General features: G+C 45.5%; 1 protein-coding gene across 2 annotated transcripts in view; it reads right to left on the bottom strand.

The window, feature by feature from the left end:
• Prkce (protein kinase C epsilon) overlaps window positions 1–25451 on the bottom strand; it is a 525963-nt gene that overhangs the window by 309356 nt on the left and 191156 nt on the right. For both annotated transcript variants that reach the window (XM_041630988.1, XM_041630989.1), the window contains exon 2: window positions 20707–20770. In XM_041630988.1, the coding sequence (XP_041486922.1) occupies window positions 20707–20770 (64 nt within the window). The remainder of the gene's footprint in view (window positions 1–20706; window positions 20771–25451) is intronic.

Below are 25451 nucleotides of genomic sequence, written 5' to 3'. Positions count from 1 at the left end.
ACACCAGGAAGCTTACAACCACCTTTAACTCTAGCTCCAAGGGATCCGGCGCCTTCTTCTGGACTCTTCAAGCACCTGCACTCATATGCACATGCCCACAGAAACACATTCATACACATAATTAAAAATAAAATAAATACCTAAAAAAAGAAGTCCCTATTCTCCTTAACACTATTCCGAAGTAAATTATGTACACAATTATATCTATAACTATGTAAAGTGTATATATATATATATATATATATATATATATTCAAGTGTGCACATGTGCATACATTTCTTTTTATGCAAATGGTCATATATTATTCTTTCTTTACTTAACCATTCATTTTTAACATCTATCCTCATTAATGTATAGAAATACTAAAACTTTTCCGTGATCTCTTATCATCAGTTATAGAGTGGTATGAAATGTCCCCGAGCTGTAGGCAGCTAGCTAGTTTCCAGTATCCTATTGTTCCAAACCCTGGCCATTGCCTTCATGCCACCTGGGTGGGTTCACCATGGCACAAACACGAAGTAGAATGTCTACGAAAGGGAGAAACCATCATCTCATTCTTGCCAGCAATTCAAACATCCTACAGGGTACAGGAAGAGGCCCGACTAAAGACAGCTTATTTTCGTGACACTGAAAATACGCTATATTAGGGATCTGACCTCAAGTGCAAAGAGGCCATTTATTACTAAGAAATGAGCTGAGGGCGTTTCTGCTCTGTACTTTTCCCTTTTCTGTGCATGCTCGTGCAAGTGTTATGATGAATATTAACTGTGCATCCTATAACACAGAGCTCCAGAACAGATCGTTACACGACATGTTCCCTCCCAATCAATTACATACCACAAGCCCCCCTCACCGTCTTCAGCACAACAATGTGCTATAAATCCTGTCCATTAAAAGCATCACCATGTACCTTCTCAGAATGATCTCTCAGAGGTTGCCAAGGTTCCTTGCAGAGGTTAAACCCAAATTCATCTTTAGAAGCAAGTACACCCAGGCAGCCCATGTCAACTTCAGCTTGCAGTAGCATTAACAGCTCAGCCGGCTGTTTGTCCTCCCAGGGAGGAGGAGGAAGCGGGACTCCCCACTTTAGTACTGGTTTCCTGAAAAGTCAAATTCTCATTGCTCTCCAAGCCTGAGCCTCTTTCTGTCCCCACCCTTTCATCCAGAAGTGAAAGTGTAGCAGCAACAGCACACTAGGCTTTGGCATCAAGGACCAGCCTTCCGGGTTCCCAGAGAAACACTTGTCTGGGACATGGGTTAAGGAGCAGCCAAGAAGAGGTCACTGATCCCCGTCTCTAGGGCCCAGCGGCTTTGGCACGGGGAGGAGCCAAAGCTTCCAGATGTTCCACTAAAGGACTGGAAGCATGCCACGGAGCCCCACAGCTCCAAAAGGGAGCCTGCTCCCCAAGTGTGCACCATGCCAAATCACAGCTCTCTGGAGAGAGCACTCAAGAGGGCAAGGTCTCCAGGAGCACTTCCGGGGGTGACCATCTTTGGTTGTTCCCACCCACAGCCAACAACTCCACAACACCCTCTTTCCCCAGGACTCACAAACATACACATTTCCCCCACAACTACCAGCTCCAGTTTCCATAGCAACCAAGCAAAAGCCAACAGGGTTTGTAAAGGCAACAATCTTGACAGCGACCATAGAGAAGGGCAAAGAAAGTAGCCTGGGAAACTTTGGTCTTCCCCTGGAAATCTGACCTCAGAGGAGTGCCAGCCCATCAGGGGGCCCTAGCTACAAGTCTAAAACGGAGCACTCTGCTCCCAAGGGTGCAATTCTCCTCCACTCTGGACGAGAAAGGACCAGAGACACACTGCCTGACAGACTATGTAAGTCTGTGAGTTAGCCGAACGGGGAGCAACTGTTAAAGACAGCATTTGTAGGAATTCCGAGCAATAACACGGCCACTACTAGCACAACTGATTCTATTACTCACCAAACAAACATTTGCTGAGTACCTACTATGTGCCAGGTTTCTAGGAAACAATGGTAAACAAATCAGATAAAATGTTTGTCTTTGAGAACTTATATTCTAGGGGGAAATTGATTTCCTAAAGCACCAAGTAAAACAAAAAAATCACAGCTCCAACAACTACTATTCCCACAGTGAGTTAGGTATAAGAACGAAGGCCGTGTGAAGATGTGGGAAGAAAGCTAGTCTCCCTCCAGAATGTGTGGGTGTGGCTTTATTTTCAAACAAGCTTCCTTGCAGGTCTGTTCATTGGGCCATCATAGGCAGCTGAGTGGTAATACATCGACGGGCTCATCTACCCAGAAACGTGTGTGGAAGCCCAAGCATGGGAAATGTTTTGTTCAGGATCCTCCAAGACTCATACTTTGGACGTCTGTATGTCAGACGACCACCACCAGAGTGAAACCATTAGCCACAAACTAGGGCAAGGTATTGGCCGCTCACACAACTGCCTCTGGAACATAAGAAACAGATAAAGACAGGCAAATCATACATGAAAGGAGTGAACAGGCCTTTCTGAGGCAAGGTCCCAAATCTGCAGGCATTTGAAGGCTCTCAGCATCATTAATCACGAAATAACCAATGAAAACTAGATCGGTGAACAGAACTACTCCCTGGGTGAGTTTCAGGAACCACTGACTAGCAAACAGACCCAGGCTTGGGTACAACCCTTTGAGCCACACCCCCACACTCACTTGTTTGTCCTCCAGAACTTGATGGTGAGAGCCTATTGTTGAAGACATTATATTCACACTGTGGTCACAGGACTTGGGAACATCCAGGTTACAGTGTGGTCTGGAAGCCTCCTCCCGGATGGCCAGCTTGCGTAGAACTGCAAAGTTCTATGCAGACAGCTGGGAGAGAAATGGTGTCAGCAGCCTTTACCCAGCTGTGAACCCTTTAAACTACAATAACAACCAACCTAGCAAACTATGTCCATTGGTGTAATAGCGGCATAGATGTCTTCGTGAGGAAGAATCCAACAGCTATCTGATTAGATTTAAGGCCTGCAAAACAGGAGGAAATTCATGCCCGGCACTGCAAACTAAGAATCCATTGATACTGTATCCGACTACCTTCCAGTTTAGCCTTGTACCCATAGATTAGTACAGCTCTCACCCTTGGTCAAAGAAGCTGATGGACGGAGGTTTACACAGGAAAACACAGGGAGCGCGTGACTGTGGAGTGCTCATCCCCCAAAGAGTCATCTACACCACAGCCCACCATCCATTTATTGAGGAACTATCATAGAAGGCGAGGTGATTGGAAGAGCCAGATGCTCAGGGGACAGCTATAAAAGAGCCTCTTCTGGACATGACAGGCAGATGAACTCATGAGCTCCCAGCTGCAGTAGTGCCTACACATGACCTGCACAAAGTTGGTCTAGCCACCATTCCATCATGGGTGATGAGGAGCTTCCAAGGCCCCAGCCCTAGCCGAGAAGCTATGTGCGGTTGACAGGTCCAAGTGAGAGAAAGCTAGCTAGTTTTCTTCAGTGGTGGGGCCCTGTGCTGAAACCCTGCACTCCCGTGCACGTGGCAACATTAGACTCGGTGTGTTTGGGAGTATGTGTGTGTGTGTGTGTGTGTGTGTGTGTGTGTGTGTGAGAGAGAGAGAGAGAGAGAGAGAGAGAGAGAGAGAGAGAAAGTTGGGAAGAGAGAGTGAAAGGGACTTGGGAGAAGTTGGAAGGGTGGATTTGATCAAAATAAATTCATGTATGAAAAATAATAAAAATTTTAAACTATAATGTTAGTTTAAAAATCTGCTAACACAGGGCTGCAGAGATAGCTCCGTGGTTAAGAGCACTGTCTGGTCTTCCAGACCACCCAGGTCCCATTCCCAGCACCCACGTGGTGGCTCGCAACTGTCTATAACTGTAGTCCTAGGAGATGCAATGCCCTCTCCTGGCCTCAGTATGCACATGGTACACAGACATACAGGCAAGCAAAATACTCATATACACAAAATACATATTTTTAGTCAGATAATTAAATATTAAGAAAGTATAAGGCAAGTAGATACTGTAAATCCATTCGTTAGTAGCATTGATTGGTATAAAAACAATTTATTATGGCATACAAAGAATAAATGATTGGGTTTGACATAATCATATAACGTAATAATACACAGAAACAATAAAAAAAATGAATCAACTATAGTTCACACCCCCAATAAGGATGAGTCTATGAGATATAAAGTTAAATGAATCAGAAAGCATTTATACAAAGTATTTAAATAAAGGACAAGATAAACAAATTTGTTGTAGAAGAATATATGTGCATAGGCAGGTAAATCATAAATAAGTGCAAGAAAATAATAACACAAAATTCAGGGTCATAACTGGGAGGAAAGGTTCAGACGAGATAACACAAGGACCGCTAAACAGTGGGCAGGGGAATATTTCTTAAACTCAGTCTCGTGCACAGTGCATAAGACATAATGCGATTTTAGAATTAAAAAACCACAAGGAGGGGAAGGGGCAAAGATGACTTAAGGACAAAGTGATGAAAAGCAAAAACCATAGAGGGATTTTTCCCCCCCTTAAATCAAAGAAACAAATCTTTTTGTTTTGCTTTGTTTTCTACAGAAAGGATGCCTGTGAGCTAGAGGAAAGGAATGTTAGATTTAAAGAGCCCTGATTTGATCATTCAAAATCTACAAAAACAATAAGATTCTTCTGCAGGCAGGCCTAGGCGCTTCTGGTTAACCTGGCAGTGGAGTGGCTTCGAGAGCTCTAATTACAGGCAGGAAGAGGTCAAGAAGCTGGAAGGACATCTATAATTAAGCAGGTGAAGTCTGTCTTCCAAGTCCCAGAGGCTGTGACAGCAACCCCAGTGACCCCAAACCCACTGATTACAGGCAATTCTTGATTTTCATCCATTAGTCTTCGCACACGGGCCAAATGTACTCAGCCATCAGCAGGCAGGGACATCTCAGGAAGGGCTTTTACCTGCCAAGCATCTGTAACCCCTCCGCAGCCTCACCATTTCACTTGGATCACAGCCATTCCTTAATTCAAGTAGCAAATGTCTCCTAAGTATGGCCGGATCCTGTACTGCCTGAGACCATGTGGGCATGGCAGAGTCAACACAGACGGTTTAGCGTGGCTTAGACTACAGTGTCGGTGCAGTTACTGAAATACTGCATTGCTTTCTACCCCCCTTTTCTTCTCTAAAAAATAAAAACAATAAGGGGGGAAAAGGTGACTTATTCGCACAATGAAAGATGGACATATTGCATTTTGGAAAATTTAGGCGAATAGGAACTAGCCATACAACCTCTAGTCCTAGCTGGACCCACCCAGCACCTAAGCAGACTGGTATGCTCCCCAAGATGATTAAATAAATATATATTTTTATATATGCTTGCTTTTTAAAAAATTTGTTTTTTGTGTTTTTTGTTTTTCAAGACAGGGTTTCTCTGTAGTTTTTGGAGCCTGTCCAGGAACTAGCTCTTGTAGAACAGGTTGACCGTGAACTCACAGAGATCCACCTGCCTCTGCCTCCTGAGTGCTGGGATTAAAGCACCATCACTACCCAGCAATATGTGCGTGCGTGTGTGTGTGTGTGTGTGTGTGTGTGTGTGTGTGTGTGCATTTTTCAAAGAACAAAATGTTGGAAATATTACCAAAGAGTGTGTCCAAACAATGAGACATAATGAGAGGATTCTAATGCATTTTAGCTCTGGTAATGAAATCCTGCATCACAGCACTTAACTCAATTATTGAACTTCCATTCCTCTGGCCTTCAGATGTATTTTTAGAAGCATCATGTGCAGACTTGGAGCGCTGCCTCCGACAAAGCCACTGTGGGCTCATCATGCACAAGGTTTCAGAAAGGCTGGATCCAGTGGCCTGCTAGGCTGGGCCTGCTAGGCTGGGCCTGCTGGTTGGTGTTGTGTGAACGTTTCCTGGGGAGATTCAAACAAGTTCACTGCTCACCCTACTGGATAGGGTACCTACGACAGATCACAGTGTGATTCCATCACAGCCCAATTGGATGAACCAGTGAGTTCACTGGTTTATCTAGAGATCATGGGTAAGGAGGTGCTTACTGGAACAACTTCCCACAGCCACATCACCAAACAGTTTCACCCCAGCATAGCTGCACAGATGGAGTTCTGTGTCGGTGAAGCTTCTACTGTATACTCTAGCTGCTGAAATATACCACACACACACATGAAGCTTCTACTGTATACTCTAGCTGCTGAAATATACCACACACACACACACACACACACACACACATGAAGCTTCTACTGTATACTCTAGCTGCTGAAATATACCACACACACACATGAAGCTTCTACTGTATACTCTAGCTGCTGAAATATACTACACACACACCACACAAAGCTTCTACTGTATACTCTAGCTGCTGAAATATACCACACACACACATGAAGCTTCTACTGTATACTCTAGCTGCTGAAATATACCACACACACACATGAAGCTTCTACTGTATACTCTAGCTGCTGAAATATACTATACGCACATATTAAGCTTCTACTATATATTCTAGCTGCTGAAATATACTCTACACACACATACACACACATATATGAAGCTTCTACTGTATATTCTAGCTGCTGGAATATACTATATACACACATATGTACTATATATGAAGCTTCTGCTGTATACCCTAGCTGCTGAAATATACAATTTACTAAACACACGCATATATATATATATGTATATATTATATAATATACTCTATATAGAATATACAACACACACACACAGTATATTGTAGTAATAAGAGCGGCGGGGCTGCGTCCCCAACACCCCAGCCGCCTGCCCGGCTAGCTTATGCCCTGAAATAATTACACGGACACTGTATTCTTTTAATCACTGCTTGGCCCATTCTCTTCTAGGCTAATTCTCACATATTAATTTAGTCCATTTCTAATCATCTGTGTGTAGCACCCCAAGGTGCGCTTACCGGGGAGATTCTAGCCTAGTCCATCCTGGGTCGGAGCTTCTTCCCGGGAGCGGGGCATGGCGTCTATCTCAGGATAATGAATAATTTGCATTAGTATAGATTTTGCTTTATTGATAGAGATTTACGGTCAATTCTGTTATATGTATTTCTGATATTGATATTGATTAAGGTGTTGTGATTGTGTAGTTCATTATTAAATGTAATGTGTAATTAGGAAATATAGGTTGTTGATGGATAATCATAAATAATAGTCAAGTTTGTAGTCATGTTAGTTAATATTTTCTAGATGTATGTAGATATATTTTAGATAGGCATTCTTCATATTTTTCAAAGATTACAGAATAGGACATTTAATGTTTTAATAACTTAGGACTTTTCATGACAATGAGACACTCTGCTCCTGGCAGCACCAATCTACTTCAAGAAGAAGATGGGCATCGAAGAGGATCCTTATGGAGTTTGATAGCCATTTGGGCAAGAAACTGCTCTTGCCTGGACTGTTGCATCAACTGGACACAAAGAACCCGCAGAGAGAGGACTACTGAACTTGCCTAAGGTGAGATGATCTTTCAGGGTTCCAGATTCATGAAAGAGTCTGCGAGACATTCTGCAGGACACAACAGATAGTGAATGAACTGACTTTGAATTTTCCTGCTTTATGGAAATGTCTGCGGGATACCATGGGCCTGAAGGCTGAAGATGGATGCCCCAACGGTACAAAAGAACTTTGGGTGACTGTCCAGGCAGCGAGATGTCTTTGTCATTTCTAGAGTTTGAAGTTTCTTAGTTCTTGCTTACTTAGGTAATATTATATCTTTCTGGAGTCTTTGATGGAGTTAAGAATAGTTAGTTATAGTTATAGTTTTCCTTAGATTATTGTAGCTTTTACTTGATAACTGTTTTGTTATATGTAATTTTGCTATGTTAAAGCCTTTTTTTTTGTTTAAACCGAAAAAGGGGAAATGATGGAGGAAGGTCATTGGCTAATAAAGGAACTGCCCTGGCCCATTTTATTGGTTAGAAGATAGGTGGGAGGAGTAATCAGAACAGAACGCTGGGAGGAACAGGAAGTGAGGTCAGAGACTCCACAGCTCTGCTCTCCGGAGCAGAAGCCTCAGCAGAGACGCCATGCCCCGCTCCCGGACAGACACACGCCATGAAGCAAACCGCCAGGTTAGACATGCTGAACCTTTCCCGGTAAGACCGGTGCTCACCGATTATTAGGGATGGGTTGATCGGGATAACAGAATTAGCCAGTAAGGGCTAGGGCTAAAGGGCCAAGCAGTGTTTAAAAGAATACAGTGTCCATGTAATTATTTCGGGGCATAAGCTAGCTGGGCAGGCGGCCGGGGTGTTGGGGACGCAGCCCCGCCGCCGCCCTTATTATTACAGTATATAGGGTAGAATTACGTATGGCTGGGATGCAGGAGGACATCGCTTAGTCCTCAGGTGAGGGTCTAACAGCCCTTCCCTGGTCCTCCTTCTAAGAGGCAAAGTCAATAGGCTCGGTCCCAAGGGTCATTCCTGAGCAGTCGCAGCTGCTTCTGATGAAGCTGACAATGGCTGTTAGGGCTGAGGGACAAGGCTCTACCAATAGTTTCTTTTTGAGGTTTAGGCTTTTAATGTACACAAAGAGCTGGGTATCCTGCCTCCTATAGGCACTCTGTGTCTCGGCCATTTGGGGCAATACATCATCACTTAGTAAGAATCTTGACCCCTAAAATATAGCGTACTCTTAAGCAAGCCCGGGTTTCTGCTCACTAGCATGGCTTCCAGGTAAGAGCTTCCTAATCTGGAGAAGAAAACTCCTGACCGCATGGCACACATGAGTAAGTGGGACAGAGACAGGACACTGGCTGCCATTCCCCTTCTCACTGGGGTTCTGTCCATCAATACACACTGAGGAGCACTATCTAGCAAGCTCCCCATTCTATTCATGGGGCAAAGTTCGAGGAGACAACAGTGATGCTGCAGGAGACCTTTATTTCAGAGGAGGGGTTCACAGAACTTGGAGGCATTCAAAGGCCTTCCGGGGCACTTTAAGACTGATATTCAAATCTTGGTTTATTTGTTGTTTTGGAGATTGCTGTCCCACACTGTCCTGTCCCCCCTCCCCACACCACCTCACCTTGAATTTCCAGTCCTCAGTAGCTGGATTAGAGACACATATTATTACACCTGGCTTCAAGATTCAAGTTTTAGCATCTCCTCTGTTGCTGACATTTTCAGGAAACAAAACTGCTCTTGAAAAATAGGGCTAAGGGGGGCTGGAGAGATGGCTCAGTGGTTAAGAGCATTGCCTGCTCTTCCAAAGGACCCGAGTTCGATTCCCAGCAACCACATGGTGGCTCACAACCATCTATAAAGAGGTCTGGCGCCCTCTTCTGGCCTCCAGGCATACACACAGACAGAAAATTGTATACATAATAAATAAATAAATATTTAAAAAAAAAAAAGAAAAATAGGGCTAAGATCCAGTGTTTTCCCCCTTTCCTGCTTTTTCCCACTCATTTCCTCTACCCTTTACAAGACTGGCACAGACTATGCGGCTGTGGCTTAGGGGCCAGGCAGGGCCTCCCCTCAATTCTCCTTATAAAACATACAGTAAAAATAGACGAGGACAGCAGTGTAAAGAATGCCTGGGACAAAAGCAGAGCAAAAGATCAGCAGGCACAGGTGGGGTGGGCCCGTGTGGGATGGCTCCCAGGAGGAGGCAAACTTGCAACCACACTGCACTGTAAAAGAACAGAGAAGTAACTGAATGAACAGGGAGGGAGGGGTGTTATAATTGGGGACCTGGTGTATGAGGAGGCCATGAAGTAGCCTCAAGACCCCCCCCCCCCCGATAAGAACCTGGCACAGAAAGAAAACTTAAACACTCAGGCCCACATCCGCCCATGAAACAGATTGTAACTGGAATACAAAACAACTGGTTATCCAAAGCAAAGTCAGGCAAACACCTTATTTATCTCAATAGTTCCCCTTTGAAAGCAACACATTTGCCTGTTACTTTCATTTAGTCACATATCAATTTAATGAACAGGGAAATATTATGCCCCGACTGTGTACCCAGCCCTTAATCCAGAACTCTCCCTCCTACCATGAGAAACAATACAACCTGCTATCAGAGAAGGGTTACATAGAGGTAAGTTCTAGCAAGGTCCCTGGGTGAGTTTCTTTAATTAAAGTCACAGGAACCAGAAGAAAATTAGCACATTGGGATCAAATTCAAGCACCACTCGATACTTTGGGGTTATTTATTGAAAACAAATACAAAAACAACAACAACAAAAAATCCAATATGCCGTCAAGTGGTTTCCAAAAGGCCCCTCAAGGCTTTGCTTTCTTGCTACAAACTGGTGCCTGTCCGTGCCCTGCAGAACCCCAGTGTGGCCCACTCTGCTCTTCTGCAGGCTATTAAAGTCAAGCTCAAAAACAAGGCCAGGGCACTGCCTGGCCTGCTGGTGGATCCTGAGCACCTTCTGAACCCTCTTCCCAGAAGAGAGGAGAAACTGAGGTTGACTTCAGGCAAACTATTGGGATCTAGAGAGAAAAGTAACTGGGAGGTTTCCATAGGAACTGCTGCCTGTTAAGCATGGTTCAGACAGGACCCTACGGACTAGTCTCTTGCTATTCCAAGTGTGATCTGGTTACCAGCAGCTTGGACATCTCCTGGACATTGCCAGGCCCACTGAGTCAGAATCTGCATTTCCATAGCATCTCTGACTGATTCACTCTTAAGCCCTGTAAGCCTCATTTCCCCTAGATGTAAAGCAGGGATGGGCAAGCCTGCCTGGCAGACCCATTTGAACAACAATCTCCATTTAGCACTCTGCCTTGAACATTTTCTTTCACTTTGGTTAGCAATAGCTAACAAAAAGCTGCATCCACAGAGCTCCCATAGGCTGTGCAGGCATCTCTCGCAGTAGGAGGGTCTCCTCTGCCCAGCCATCACTGGTGCTTATGTAACAGTGAGGAGAAGCCTTGTGACCTTTGTAAGTTTTGAAAGCTCCCTGAGCCTGATAAGTTTTGTTTACTTCCTGAATTTTGTATGTTTCCTTTACTTCCAGAGTTAAGTTAACTTCCTTCCCCGCCCCCAGAAGAAAATACTTAAATGCATAGGAGATACACATTACACCCTTGTGTACAGAGACGACAAAATGGCCTAAATAGAGTACATAGCTTGCTGCAGGACATTCTCCAGGCCTCAATCTTTTTCATTGTTTTGTAGCCCTTACCATGGTGCTAGAAAACAAAGGAACTCTGAGTATGTGACTCTTCTGTTTGGTTTGACACAGTTTCATTATGTAGGCATGACTGGCTTGAAAGTTGTGTAGACCAGGCTGGCCTTGAACTCACAATGATCTGTCTGCCTCTACCTCTCCGGCACTAGATTAAAGGAGTAAACCATGAGGCCCAGCTCAATATACATTTGTTTTATGTATTGGTAAATCATACAATACATGGTAAAGCAGGAATTAAAATGAAGATTCCAATAAACACACACACACACACACACACACACACACACACACACACACACACTTCATGCTAACCCTAAAAGTGAAGGTGATTTTCTTAGAACTCATTCTTCCTCACTGTTTCAAAAGAACTCACCAGTGGAGAACATGGGCTTCTGCAGCAGAGAAGACTGCCCCCCCCCCCCCCCCACTACACATCCCTATCATTGTTAGTGCCAGAGTCAGAGGGACAGGAAGCCCAGGAAGCAGGTCTGACCCACTGGCAACCATTTGCTCTATGTTGGTTTTGTGCTGTCCCCAAGCACAAGTGAGAATCTCTTCCCTATTCTACTTTTCCTCGTCCTCAGTTTCCTTCATTGGAAGCATCCTTTATTTTCTTCTCTTGAGTATCCAAGGACCGAGGAGTGCAGAGGTAAGGAGCGCATCCCTACTCTCAGGGGCTCATGTTCTTCTCGTAGAAGGGGACAAAGACAAGAAGCACAATACTGTTTGCAGCTGTTGGTGGGAAAGGGTAGGGTGAGGCCACCAGGAAAACTCCTCCCCACCACGGAAGGCTCTCCCTTGTGCAGATTGTCAACAAATAACAGCCACTAGCCCTGATCTCAAATGATGTCCTTCAATTCACACAGCTAAACTGAACTGAAAATAGTAGCAGATACTATATTCTCTTCCCTGGTCTGGGGAAACAGAACTGCTGCCCAAAGGTGATCCATGCTAGGGCTTGATTCATCAAAATTTTCAATATCAGGAATATATCCAATTTATACAGACACATAGTTGTCAGTTATGCATTGTAAACCAGCTACTCGGTCCTCGGGCACACAGGTGTACAATACAAACAAAAATCCCTTGACAATCACATTCAATTCATTTCCCCTGCCACCACCGTGTGTGTGTGTGTGTGTGTGTGTGTGCGTGCGTGCGTGTGTGTGTATACACAGAAGGTCTCTGCAGTGATACACTGGGAACAGTTATCATCTCCGGGGAAGGGATAAGTAAATTTGGAAAGAAAGGAAATTTTTCTTGTCTAGTTTATAATTTATGAATATGAGCTATTTAAAATTATTTAGAAATAATAAAAAAGGAATTAGGTGAAAATGTGACTGTTCCCTTACACAGAGGGCCAGTGACTTGTCTCTGGCTAAGGATTACAACAGGCTCCAGAAATCCCTGTCAGAAAGAGAGAGATGATCCACTGATTCCACACAGATCACAGATGTAGGGGCAAGGAGCCCCAGATTAATGCTGTCTACATGGTTATTGCTCAGGAGATCCCTCTAATAGGCAATGAGATGCATGAGAACTAGAGGTTCCTTGGGCCTAGCCTTCAGTGGGGACTCAGTACTCCTCCTGCAGAGAGGCGGGTGGGCCCAGTAGTCCGTCCCCATGGAGCAGGGAGTGAAAGACACTCTCAGCAGTTTGACGCCATGGAGCCGCTGCTTTTCCTTGCAACATTCCTACTGTGATGTTTCTGGTGTTCATTTAGTACCTGTGACTTCCTGTCTCAAGCTTTATAACCATAGACTGGTGGCTTCACGAGCTTTGGTACCTCCTGCCCAGCCGGTACCACATAGAGAAAGTGGCTGCAGTGGGTCAGACCTACTCCCCAGGCCTTCCTGTCTGCCTGCCACTCCTGCCACTCTTGCCACTAGTGACAATGGTGATGTGTAGTGCAAAAGGAGATGCCTTCTCTGACACAGGCACCCTGGCCTCCACTAATAAATTCCTTTGAAACTGTGAGAAAGAGTGAATTCAAGGGAGTCCGTGTGCACATGTGTGTATGTGTCTGTGTTCACGGCTCCTCAGTCTATACAAACTCACACCAGACATTTTACAATAAGAAAGGAAGATAAAAGCCTTGGCGTTACACCTAGATTAACGATGGCAAAAGTATTTGATTGTGAAAATGTGGGTGTTTCAACAAAGCTAGGTAATAAGGAACATCAATAAAACTGTCAGCACCGGCCAGTTTCAAGTAGATAAAAGAATAGAATAATTGGTACAGAAAGACAACCCTCTAAATTAGGTTAGATGAATGGAAATACCCTTTTCTTTCAAGCCAAGTCACGAGGACATTAACAACAGCAAATGATTCAATTATGGGCCATTTCACCCAAATATGATCTGAGCTTCAAACATTATTTCCCCCAAACCCTCTTTTATAAGCTACAGAAACGACACACATCAACAGATGCAGGATGAGGGGGCATGGGAGAACATACGGGGCCTGTGTCTTCACTCCTGACTCATCACGAGCATGATGCTCTTTCTATACATGCATCTCTCCCACATGACTATCCTAGTGCAATTAAATCAGTAGTAAAACAAGTGCACAGTTAAGGGAAAATATACATCCACACCCACATCATAGCAGACAGGAAGGAGGCTTGCAGTGAGCGGCTCCCCAGTCTCTCCGGGTTCAGTCCTGGTTTTCGTCTGCTAATGGCTGGCATTTGGTGTTGTTAACTGTGGATGATTCATTTCAGAGGAACTGCTGGGCTTCTAGAGACCATTTAAAAGGGAATGGGAGTGGGGGATCTTGGCTTATTTCTCACGAGCACTTCGGCAACGGCTCTGTGATATAAGGATGTCTTGACAAAGGCGGGGCTCATTGCTCTTCAGCTGAGTCCTCGATCTTACCTATGTATTTGATCAGAACTCCCCAGGGGCAAAGACGGACCTCCAAATCTGGACGGCAAACTTGTGTGTGTCAGAAGTTGCAAGAAATTACAGCAGGTTGGGAGTTGGGAGGAAGAAGCACAGATTTTAAGATCAATGCTTTTGAACATCTGAATGCTGTTACTCCTTATTTTCTGGACCCAATGTATTTCTGGAAACTCTGACACATCCACAGATGTGTAGGGAGCACTCGAGGTGAACATACCCAGAATCCTATTGCCTAAGGGACATCCCACAGAGGAGATGGGTCAGCACCTTGCAGCTGGGTGTGGCTTTGGGAAGATCGGAACACCCATAAATGTCCGAAGTGATCTTTCATACTCAAAACTGAACAGAAACTGAAAAGAGAAAACATGGGAATAGCTCGGTGGTGGAATGCTTGTCTAGTAGGAATGAGACCAGGAGTTTATTTTCCAGATCTGTAAAAGTGGAGGAAGGGGAGGAGGAGGCTGGCAGCTTGAAGACAGTAGAGTGATTAACACAGGACTTTACCACGTGTCTAAGTGGGGAAAGAGAGACAGCGAAAAGGCCACAGAGGGATGTCTTTCCTTGGACTTGGCCTTCTATATACCTCAGTGCCATAGTTATACCAGGCCCCTACCCAATATTCTAGACGTGATTAACTTTGACCTGGAACCCTCCTTTCCGCCTTGGGGATTGAAGAGAGAAAGGCGCCTTGGCCATGAAGTTAAACCCAGAAGAAACTGCCTCTGACTTTCAAGCACGGATTAACCATTTGCAGCATCCCATTCCCCCTGCTCGACAATTTCCACCTGCAATACTGAGAACTATCTTTTTATCTGGATGTTCACAGAAAAGACGCACTCTGTCTACTTAATCAATCCTGCGTATCCTGTCATTCCTAAATATTCAAAGTCTCTAAATCTGTCTTGGATAATGATAACAGGACTCCCTCTGCTCACAGAAGCCTCTCCCCTCCTTCCCTGAGGCCCACTCCACCCCTGCACTCCCTTGAAGCTTTGCTGGATTATTCCCATTCTAGTTTACTCCCTGACCACACCCACTTCTGAAACGCAATGCGAATGTGCTATTTATTCTTTGATGCCTTCTTCCTACAAGATGTATATTCCTGATGGAAAGCAATGTTCCAATTCTTGTGAATGCCATTTTCTGTTTTCCACTTCCCAGCCCCCTAACCTAGCAATATACCAAATTGGGCACTTTTGTTAAGAGGCATTGGTGGGTGTCGTTCAATTGAGTAAGTGACTCCCTATAAACTCTCCGACAGCCATGCTTGATTAAATAATATGAAATTTAGAAAAGGCCAAATTCTTCACTAGGGCTATGGAACCTGGAGACGCTACACCGTGGCAGAGCCAAAGTTCCCCCGAAAGGCTTGAGTGTATGCCATAGACATAGGACTTTACTGTCTCTACGATAAAGAGCAAGGCAGTAGGAAAGCTCATTGTCCTACTTGGTTTATGTCAACTCTAGTTTCGAACCCGGATCTGCTTAAGGCTCCACAGTACAGCCAGCTGGAGAGGGCTCCAACCATTCCTGGAACAGGGACTGCAGCTTTCCTTTCTGAAAGGATGAAAAATAGATCTGTGTATTTTACAAAAGGGACTCTGGGCCACCTTTGGATTAAAAGTTAGGAACTTTGGTTTTATGTTTCTATTAAAAGCTTTCTGAAGAAATGGACGAACGAAAATAATAACAACATCAGGAGGTCATTCCATGTTGAAAGCCTCTTTATCAGGGCTCTGACAGAGCAGAAGACTGGAGGGGAGCCCGCAGTGTGCTCTGAAGTTATCACCTGTCCTCTCAGCGCCCCACTTCCATGGGAAGGTGCTGGTGTCAAGAACTTGGTAATGTGGAAATCTCTATACACACGCTGGCTTTCCTGAGCCAAGCGAAGCTGGCTTTAGCGCATCTGTCTCCTTGAGCAACTAGAGAAAATCCCGGCCAAAAGCTGCAAAGAGGAGTAAGATTTCGAAAACATACCCGCGGAAAGGCTAAAGGATTTGATGAATTCTGCCCTGAAGAGGAGAGATTTAACAACTGTCTTCAAACAGATGAAGGGCTTTACCCGGGGCCAGTGAGAGCCTGGAGGCCATGTGTTCTCGGTCTGCACCGAATGGTGGTGCGAGCAGCCAGGTTCCAACAAGAGAAGCTGTTAACTGTAATGCGCTCAGGACACAAAGCAGTGGTTCTGGGATGCTCCAGAGAGTGTTGGGCTAGGAACTGCTTCACTTGGGGGAGGGTAAGGAAGAAAGATGAAGGAGTAAAACTACATCTAGGTCTCAACCCCACAGGAAATAGTCTCCTAGATCTGGCATAGATCCACGTGTTCTGTCAGTGGCCTCCTTTGCTGGCTTTGCTCTTGACTCCAAAGAAATGAACAAAATAATAACAACATCAGAAGGTCATTTCCATGCTGAAAACCCTTTATCAGGGCTCTGACAGAGCGGAAGACTGGAGGGGAGCCCATAGTGTGGTCTGAAGTATACCCACACCCAGAGTGAGAAACCTGCCTTCCCGTTCTTTTCCTGAAAAGCTGGCCTGCTACTTTCGACGTGACCTTGATAAACTACACCCACCGCCCTGCTCTGGGGTCTCTAGGCTCTGAATAGTTACTGAGCATCTTCATATACGTGAACACTGTCTCAAGGCCTTCTTCTTACAGCCATCTTTCCATAGCAGTTTCACGGGTTAACTTCAGTGTGAGTTAGGTTTACACTGAGTGACAAGAATGGAGTCTCCAAAGCTATGTCCAAAGGAAATGTCCCCTCACCCCCATCTTCTGGGTGAAGAATCCAAAGCTAAGCTAGTGAGTAAAACAGCCGGGATTTCCACCCAGGTCTGAGGGACTACTAGGGCCATGTTCTTTTCTACAGAAGACACCATGCATTTCAGCATCATGTAACTGCAGAAAGGAGGGGTAGGTGGGCCCTGCCCCCTGTTTTTCAACTTCCACCGTCCACAGTCCCACCAGGACCAGACTCAAATGTAGTATGTGTGGAGTTTGTAGAGCAAAAGTCATTCAAACTTCTATTGTGGATTCTGTACAGTGTTGCAGACATCTTTGGGAGCCCAACATCCAACGGGGCCTACTTCTTACAATTTCTTTTGCAGTTTAGACTCTGAATGATCTAAGATGAGCATGGCCCCCAGATGCCAAGCAGAGGAAGATCCCACAGTCAGATTCTACCATCTCCCATTCAGAGGGCCCGTAATAATGAAGCATTGCCATATTATTATAACGAATAAGAAGTCACATACAAATGACAGGGAAGGCAAAAATAATAACTTACATACGCTGCAAGAAACAACTGTTTACACATTCGAGAAGTTGCTGTCAATACTTCTGTTAGCTGAGCTGATTATGCTTTGACCTAATTCCGTGGTGAGCCAATAGTGCCAGGCTTACCAGGGAGCCAAACGGTTGCTCTTCACGCTGAAAGCCAGACTCAGGAATATCTCAGACTGGGGCTCACACAAGAATGTTGTGTGATATTAGTGAGACATCTATGACAAGACCTGCCCCTTCTATCAGCTGCAGAGAGTACCCACTCGTCAGCCATGAGCTCTGACACAGATATCTATTCAAATTACACAGAAGAATAACATCATATGACCGGAAATGACCTTCAGTGTCATCTGGCCTGACCCCCTTATGTCTGGGGTCAAGTTCCCCAGTTTAGCCAAAGCACACACTAGTCAAATCCCATTACGGTGACCAGCACAGGATGTGCAAGTGATGGAATTTTATTAGATGGTTAGAAATCACATTAGATCCTGCTGCAGCGGATGTAAACACCCAAGCTTCCTAACAGCATGTTAGCAAGAAAAAGAACCGTTGGAACACCCTAGAAGATGGGGGTGTATTCACACGGACACCCCCACACCTTCCTATGCACTCTCTGGAATTTGCATGTGTTGTAACATGTGCACGGTATCTATGAATCTGTTCTTCCCATTGATGGAGGCGGAGCATGGAGACAGGGTTGCTGAAGCGATGTCGGTGGTAGAGTAATAGAGTAGTGACCCCCTCAGTTCACCGTTCCATAGAACACAACTAGAATTTGCACCCAAGAAAGACAGTGGACGAGGACCTGTGAGGAGAATCCACAGTTTGTAGTGCAATTGAGCAGTTTGATTCTCTGTGAGTTCTAGCCATGGTTTAGCCCTCTCCAAGTCTTTCTTTCACCTTCCCAACCCTTACACAGCCAAAACCACCTCCAGACTGAGAGCCCTCTCAGGCTGGGCACAGGACTAGAGGAAGAGATAGATCTGGTACAAATGGAGCTAGCACAGGCCCCTGGAGCCTCGGCCCGCCACTCACAGAAGGGAATCCCATGTCTAGACCAGCAAAGGGAAAAGAGAGCCCTCTTGACTTTACAGCAACACATGCTAGTACTTTACAGACCCTGGCATGTGTCAGCGTTTCTAAAGTAAACTCTATTTTCTTTAGATGAAAGAGATTTAAAAAAATAGAGTTGGAATATAACCCAATGAAAATTGCTTCGGTTATTCGCATGCAATAAAGCGTAGAAGCAGAAAAAAATCAATTGCTTCTGATTTATTTATTCATTCATTGTCCATTTCCATTCTCTCTAATGTAAAAAAAAAAGTATGCTGTTTATAATTTTGCAAGCCGTTAATCTTTTCGAGGAGAAAAAAAAAATAGTTCAAGCCTGCCATTGGTTGCCCAGCATCTTGGCGCAGGAAATGCATGTTTAATTAAGGTTGGGGAAAGAACAGGAAAAAAGGAATTGATTTTTGTTTATCAAACATTTTTTCCAACATCTACAATCAGGACGTTATTGTAAACTCTCAAGTCTGATAAGCTGGGCTTGCATACCATGCTAACAATCTTTTAAGGCAACTAACTGTAAGCCTCACTCTGTGTTTGCTTTATTATTTTTCAGGCTGGCCTGGATGTGCATGCTTCTTGGACTCAGGGCATCTTCCTGTCTCTGCTTCCAGAGTAAGGGAGCCCTCAGGCATTCACCACCTGGGCCAGAATAGGTTGCTTTGTCTGAACCTGATTGCTTTATTTCACCTTATTTTTGTAGGTTTAAATATTTCATACTACGTGTTGTCAAATCCTCAACTCTTCAACGGCATATTCTATTCCTGGCTGTGCAGGGCTGAACAGAGAAGGGAAGCTGGGCGTACCAAGGATAATTGCAATGAAGAGCAGAATACGTAAGATACCAAGTTTGAAAGGATGAGGAAAGCTTTTAACCTATGCCAAATCATCAAATACTATTAAAAGAGGACCCAACTCCAGTGTGGTCCCCATATGCCTGTGGTCATGAAAATATTCTGAGCACCTGCTGAGACTCATGATGGACAAACCAGATGAAAGTGATCAGGGGCCCCTATCAACTATCATTTGCCTAGAGCAGTGGTTCTCAACCTTCCTGAGGCTGAGACCCTTTAATATAGTCCCTCATGTGTGGTGACCCCCAACCATAAAATTGTTTCACTACTACTTCATAACTGTAATTTTGCTACTGTTATGAACCATAATGTACATAGTTGATATGTGACCCCAACGTGGTTGCAACCCACAGGTTGAGAACCCCTGACCTAGAGCCTTTGATCTTCCTCCCATCACAGCTATCACCGAGAGAGAGAGAGAGAGAGAGAGAGAGAGAGAGAGAGAGAGAGAGCGTGCGCGTGTGTGTGTGTGTGTGTGTGTGTGTGTGTATGATTGCGATCTTGTGCTTATAATCTATGTGAGTCTGTGAAATGGCCAAGTTTTCTAGCTGGGAGAGCTGAAGGACAAGAATGTCTGCCTTCCAACTGGGGACACAGACCCCAAACACGACTTCTTTCCCTCATCTCTAAGGGGAAGCAGATCCTGTCTTCCAGTCTCTCTTCCATGCCACTAATATTAACTGTTGTGTCTCCCTGACCACAGAGAGAGGAGGAGGAAAGATGAGGTCAGTCAATGCATTTCGGTTCGGTTTACTCACGACCCCGTCTAGTGCCCAAGGCAGCCATAATTGCCCTGCACCCATTTGGACAAGGCTGATTTTCTAGCCTTCCCTTGTACCATGGGTGTTCAGTCCTCCCCACACGTACAATGCTACACTTAAGAGATACTACGTGAACAAGGGTGGGGCAAGGCAAGAGAAGAGGATGCAGAAAGAAGAAAAATATAAAGAGAAAACCTACGTGTTGTCTCATCTCATCAGCTTGATTTGCCTTTTGAGTAACCAGTAAAATGAATCTGCAGATGATGCAAACATGTAAGACTCTAAAGTCTGCCACCCTCTTTGTTTCGTTTCTGAACACCGTTAGACCAACTGGTTTTACTTCCTTTTCACCATACACAACACAAACCCCACAGAAGCCTCCTGGGAGAGGGTGCGCTCCTCTGGCATCTGCCCTGCACACAGCATTTGGAAACGCATGTGTTGCTGGTCTCTCAGCAAGTCCGAAACCTCCTTCTGCTCCACCACTAACAGATGGCTGGCTCCTCTTGGTACATGGGCACAGCATCTTCAGAAGAACCTTCCCCTGCTACAGCACACCAACTAATTAAATGTCACTGTGCTAATGCCCTGGCCACGACAGGAATGGGGAGACCCAGAAGACCAGGGCTCAGCACAGCAGGACGAGGGGCAGAGGTCATGCTCTCCTACCTTCACCTGATGACCCCGAGAGATCGATGATCACGTACACCTTTCCTTCTGGCTCCAGATCGATCTACAAGGAAGAAAACGAGAGCGGGTCTGTTAGTGCTCGTGCGGGCAGCTCAAGGGTCCACATTTCCACCGGGAACTGTTGTAGCCAGAGGAGCAGCTCCATGCACTCAGCAGCCCACACTGAGTCAAGAGCGAGGCGAGTTAGGAGTGAGCTCCAGCGCTGAAGGAACATCTACTGTGTTGTACCAGGAGGTCTGGAGCACCCCCAAAAGGCAGCATCAATCAGGGGTCTTCAACTGGGAAGGACCTTGTTTTACAATGGATCCTTAATGGCTTTCTAGAGGCATGGCTGTCTAGACGCTGACGGTCATGACTCGCAGAGAGAAAGCTATAACTGGTACCTAAAGGGTAGAGATGCCAGGGAAGTCAGGCATATAAGGCAATCCCCACAGCTAAGGATCACCCAGCTACCAGGTCAACTGCATGAAGGTTGGAAGGCCTTGTGTTATTGCCTTTTACAGATAAGGAAACTGCTCAAAGGTCCAGGCTAAGTGTCAGTGCTGAGATTTGATGCCAAGATCACCCAAAGGAATGTGTGTCCTTCATTCGATAGGACTGCTTCTCAGGGAAACCAGAGACCCGTAAGACGTCACTCCTGTTCTCAGTGATTCAAATCTCATTGTGATGTTAAAAACCAGAACAGTGATGAGCTCAGCTAATAAGAGGGAGAAAATAAACAATGAGCAACTGGATCTCCAGAGCAACCAAGAACAGTCAGAGAAGAAACAACAAAAACTAAGGCACAGAAAGTCCACTCCACTCTACCCTGAGTCCCCCATGCTTTGGTTCTGTGCTGGCTACACGGGTGTTCTGTGACCCACAGATTCCGGCGGGCTGTAAAGAGAGAGCCAGTCCATCTAACTGCTTACCAACGGCTTCTCCTTTTATGCCCAATTTGCCCCCTACCTTACTCGAACTCAACTAACTCCCACTACACAGAACCAGGCAGTGGGAAGGAAATCAGAGGACTGGACCACGTAAGACATCTTTGCAAAGCAGGAACTCTCTTTGTAGAAAGTGTGCTTTGTGTGTGAGAGAGTAGTAACTCTGGAAGCCTTGGTTCTCTAAGTCCACACTTAGAGAAAACCTCCCACCCCCACCGTCCATCTGTATACAGAGAGTTCCAATGGACTCAAGCAGTGCCAGGCTCGCGCTCCAACAAGCTGCGCATTTCTTAAGAACAGGAACCACCATCCCTTCCTGTTATTTTTCCACTGTCCCCAGCAAAGAGCAAGCAGATGCTTAGCGAGGAATTCTTAGGAAGAGGCAGTGTGGTGAACGTCTCCTGCTCCTTCAGGGTCAAGGGCAATTTATGCCTCCTCTCTGAAGCTTTTCCAGATACTCCCATCAGGCCGCATTCCTCCCTCCTCTGGGTTCCCACAGCACACCAGACATGTCCTAATCAGTTTTTATTAAACTGAAGCACAGTGTCCATGTCGTTCTCTCCCGTGCCACACTCCCAACCTTGGCTCATGTCTCTTGGCCAGAAAACACCCAATACCCATTTGGGGAGGTGGGAAAAGGCTCTGGATTCTAAAGCATATCTGTGTCCGTCACTCCTTAAAGTCTTCATGCCCAGGGAGAAACAAAGACTTGTGACTTGCACCGAAGCAGCAATGACACAAGACTCAAGAGAGGGAAGCTGAGGTGGCCACACAATGACCATCTATGAACACCTGTGCAAGGTAAAGACACTCAAGCTGAACAGATGTTCTCTCCAGGTCACCCCTACCCTTTCCAGAATCACAGATTCTAGAGCCACTCAGGAGCTGTATTGCACTGCCAGACTTAGCCCTGAGAACGCTAACTTTCTGCTTGTCAAGTGATCTCTCTCCCACTGGTGAGGCCACTGGAAGTTCAGGCACTCTGGTCAGAGAGTGAAAAAGGGCAGTGAGCAGATTTGTGTCACATCCAGGGAGACCACAGGATCCACTTGTCTGAGCCTTGGCTCTAGACGAGAACCAAATACCCAACCGGGAATCTCATGGGATGCTCTCTCGTGCAATTCCACCTCCTGAGTTCGTCATTTCAAATGTGTGACGAGAACAAAGCTTCCCCCAGAGCTCTCAAGCACGAGTATGACCCCATCATAAACAAACCCCAGCCCTGGCATGGAATTACAAACAGGAAAGCCAGCCACTGGCCCTGCTCAACAGCGCTAAACCAGAATTCTATCCCTGCCAAAGTTCAAAACGATCAGGAGCCCTTTTGCCCCTCGAGCATGGAATTCAAATAATGTATGCCTTTTGGAGATTAGATCATCTCTGCAAACCCCCAAACAAAATGAAACACTTTCTCATATCCTCCAAGTCAGAGGTTTCCCACGGCTGCAGACTGTATTGGTGAAGCACAATGCTATCTATGTAAGGCAGGGAGGAGGAGAGGGAAGGAATGAGAAGGGCAGCGAGGCCTATCCAAAGGCGGGCACCGAGCCTATCTCTGCAAAAGGGGAGTGAGGATCGTAGCAGGGAGGACAGGTCATTGACAGTAAAATGTATTAGGATATTACCATTCAAGATAGCTATCAGAAACCATTTTAGCACCCACTGCTCCCTTGATGCTAGGGAACTGCATTTCCCGACCAAAAAATAGAAATTAAGCCATTAAACTTGCCAAAAGCAACAAAGAGCTTTGCAGGGTGAGCAGATGGCTGCAGAGCTCTGGCCAAGCCCCAGTCAGCCAAATGAGGAGGCTTTGAGATTCCATCCAGGGTGGCGGGACTTCAGTGCCGGTGACTGGAAGGATGGCTGAGTACAAAGCATGGTAGAAAGTGGTCTAGCTTCACAGCCAAGTTTATTTCATCACAGATTCTGCCCATGGTTGCACGGCCCAGATAAGGAAGCAATGTGAGCTCCCAGGCCTGCAACTTTGCAGTCTCAGAGGGCATCAGTACCAGGGCCAGGCAGCTGGAACGACTTAGGAGCAGACTCCACCCCTCCCTCCAGCCATTCCCAGGTCAGCTCTGAACCCCACCTGCAATGCGGACTCATTCCACTTGCTCCAGCTGTAGCTCTATTCATAAAATCCTTTCTAGACTTCTTGCATCTCCTTGACACACTTCCTAGCTACTTTCCCTTTCTCTCGGACTGTGATCTTCCCTCAAGCTAAATCACCATTGGCTTCCCCACTAGCCAGGGCCAGAAGCCAAGGAGACAGTGGGGGAGATGACCACAGTCCTTGGATTCATACCAGGGCTGAATCCCAGTTTTGTCTCTTACCCGCTGAGTGACCTCAGGCAATTATTTCCTCTCCATAAGCCTTGGCTTCATCTGTAAAATGGGTTGTCATGGAAATTCCATGAGACAGAAATGCAAAGCATTTGGCACTCAGAAAATATTCAATGTGTGGAAAAGAAAATCGACCAGGACTGGATGCCCTGAAACAAATAGAATCTACAACATGCCTCATTGGGTAGAGGGGCTTGCCACTAAGTCTGATGATCTAAGGTTCAGTCCCAGATGGTGGAAGGAAAGAACCAACTCCACAAGTTTTCCTCTAGTCCCTCTCTATATTAGTGTTATGCCACACATGAGTACAATGTGTATACACATCACACACACACACACACACACACACACACACACACACACACACAGAGTCTTCAAGTCCCTTCTTTATAATCCAAAATTCTTTCTACTCTTACAAATCCCCTCATACACACCGAAGACCTTTTGTGTTCCTTGATATTACTGTATATTATTACAAGATAGCAAATAACTTTTTAGTACTACTGTGACTATCAAAAAAGGTTAAGTCTTGTTCCCAACCTGGGGACAGGCAAAAGGTCCGTGGTGCCATGACAGATAGGGAGAAGGGATGTCACAGGTTTCCTGGGCATTGACTTGGCTCCAGATGCCTTCACACGCCTCGGCTTACTGACAACCTTACGAAGTCAAAGACAGTCTCAGTTTCCAGACAGAAAAGGGGACGACAGTGAGCTTCACTGCGATGCCCACCCTAAACTACCTCATCACGGAAGGAATTGATTCTGCCTCCACTCCGAGATGAGACTCGAGCTTTCTACCCCAGAGAGGCCTCACTGATACCTGTCCAGGGTATTCTCCTCCCAGCCAATGTTGGTCTCATCCTTTTCAGTGGCCACTGGCTTCCCAGACCCAACCTTCCTAAGGCAGATGGATGCCTTGTAGATCCGCATTCCATTCATTCCAGTGAAGGAAAATGCCACAGAGACAGAACAAACCACCTAGAAACCCCTGCAGCAGCAGGGTGTCAAAAACAAAGAGTCACATGGACTTCTGGGTGGTGACTGACCTTCTCTAATGCCCTTCATGGGTTGATTTTTATTTACTCCTCATAATTTACCTGTAAGGTAACAGGTAATGCATTGGTCTATGAATAAGAACCCGAGATGGAGATGGTAGCACATATCTGTAATCTCAATACTCCCAAAGTAGAGACAAGAAGGTTATGAGTTCAAGGCAACCCTGGGAAACATAATAAGAAAATCTCAGCAGGAGAGTGTTTTCTTAGATTCACAAGGTTCTGGTTTCAAACCTTAGCAGTTCAAATAAACAAACAATTTTAAAGCTGAGGTTATAAAGAAGAGTAGCCAGCGTCTCCACAGTATGCCAACGAGGGCACATCTGCTTCGTGACGTCAAAGTCATCATGTATCCCTTGTCTCTAGGAATACAGCCCTACAACTGAGTGTTGTAGATGACT

Source organism: Microtus oregoni, unplaced genomic scaffold (assembly GCF_018167655.1).
Source record: "Microtus oregoni isolate MIOR12 unplaced genomic scaffold, Mior012 000036F_ref0000092, whole genome shotgun sequence".
NCBI lineage: Eukaryota > Metazoa > Chordata > Mammalia > Rodentia > Cricetidae > Microtus > Microtus oregoni.
The sequence above is the reverse complement of the archived record's forward strand: the minus strand, read 5'-3'. Positions and strand labels throughout refer to the sequence as shown.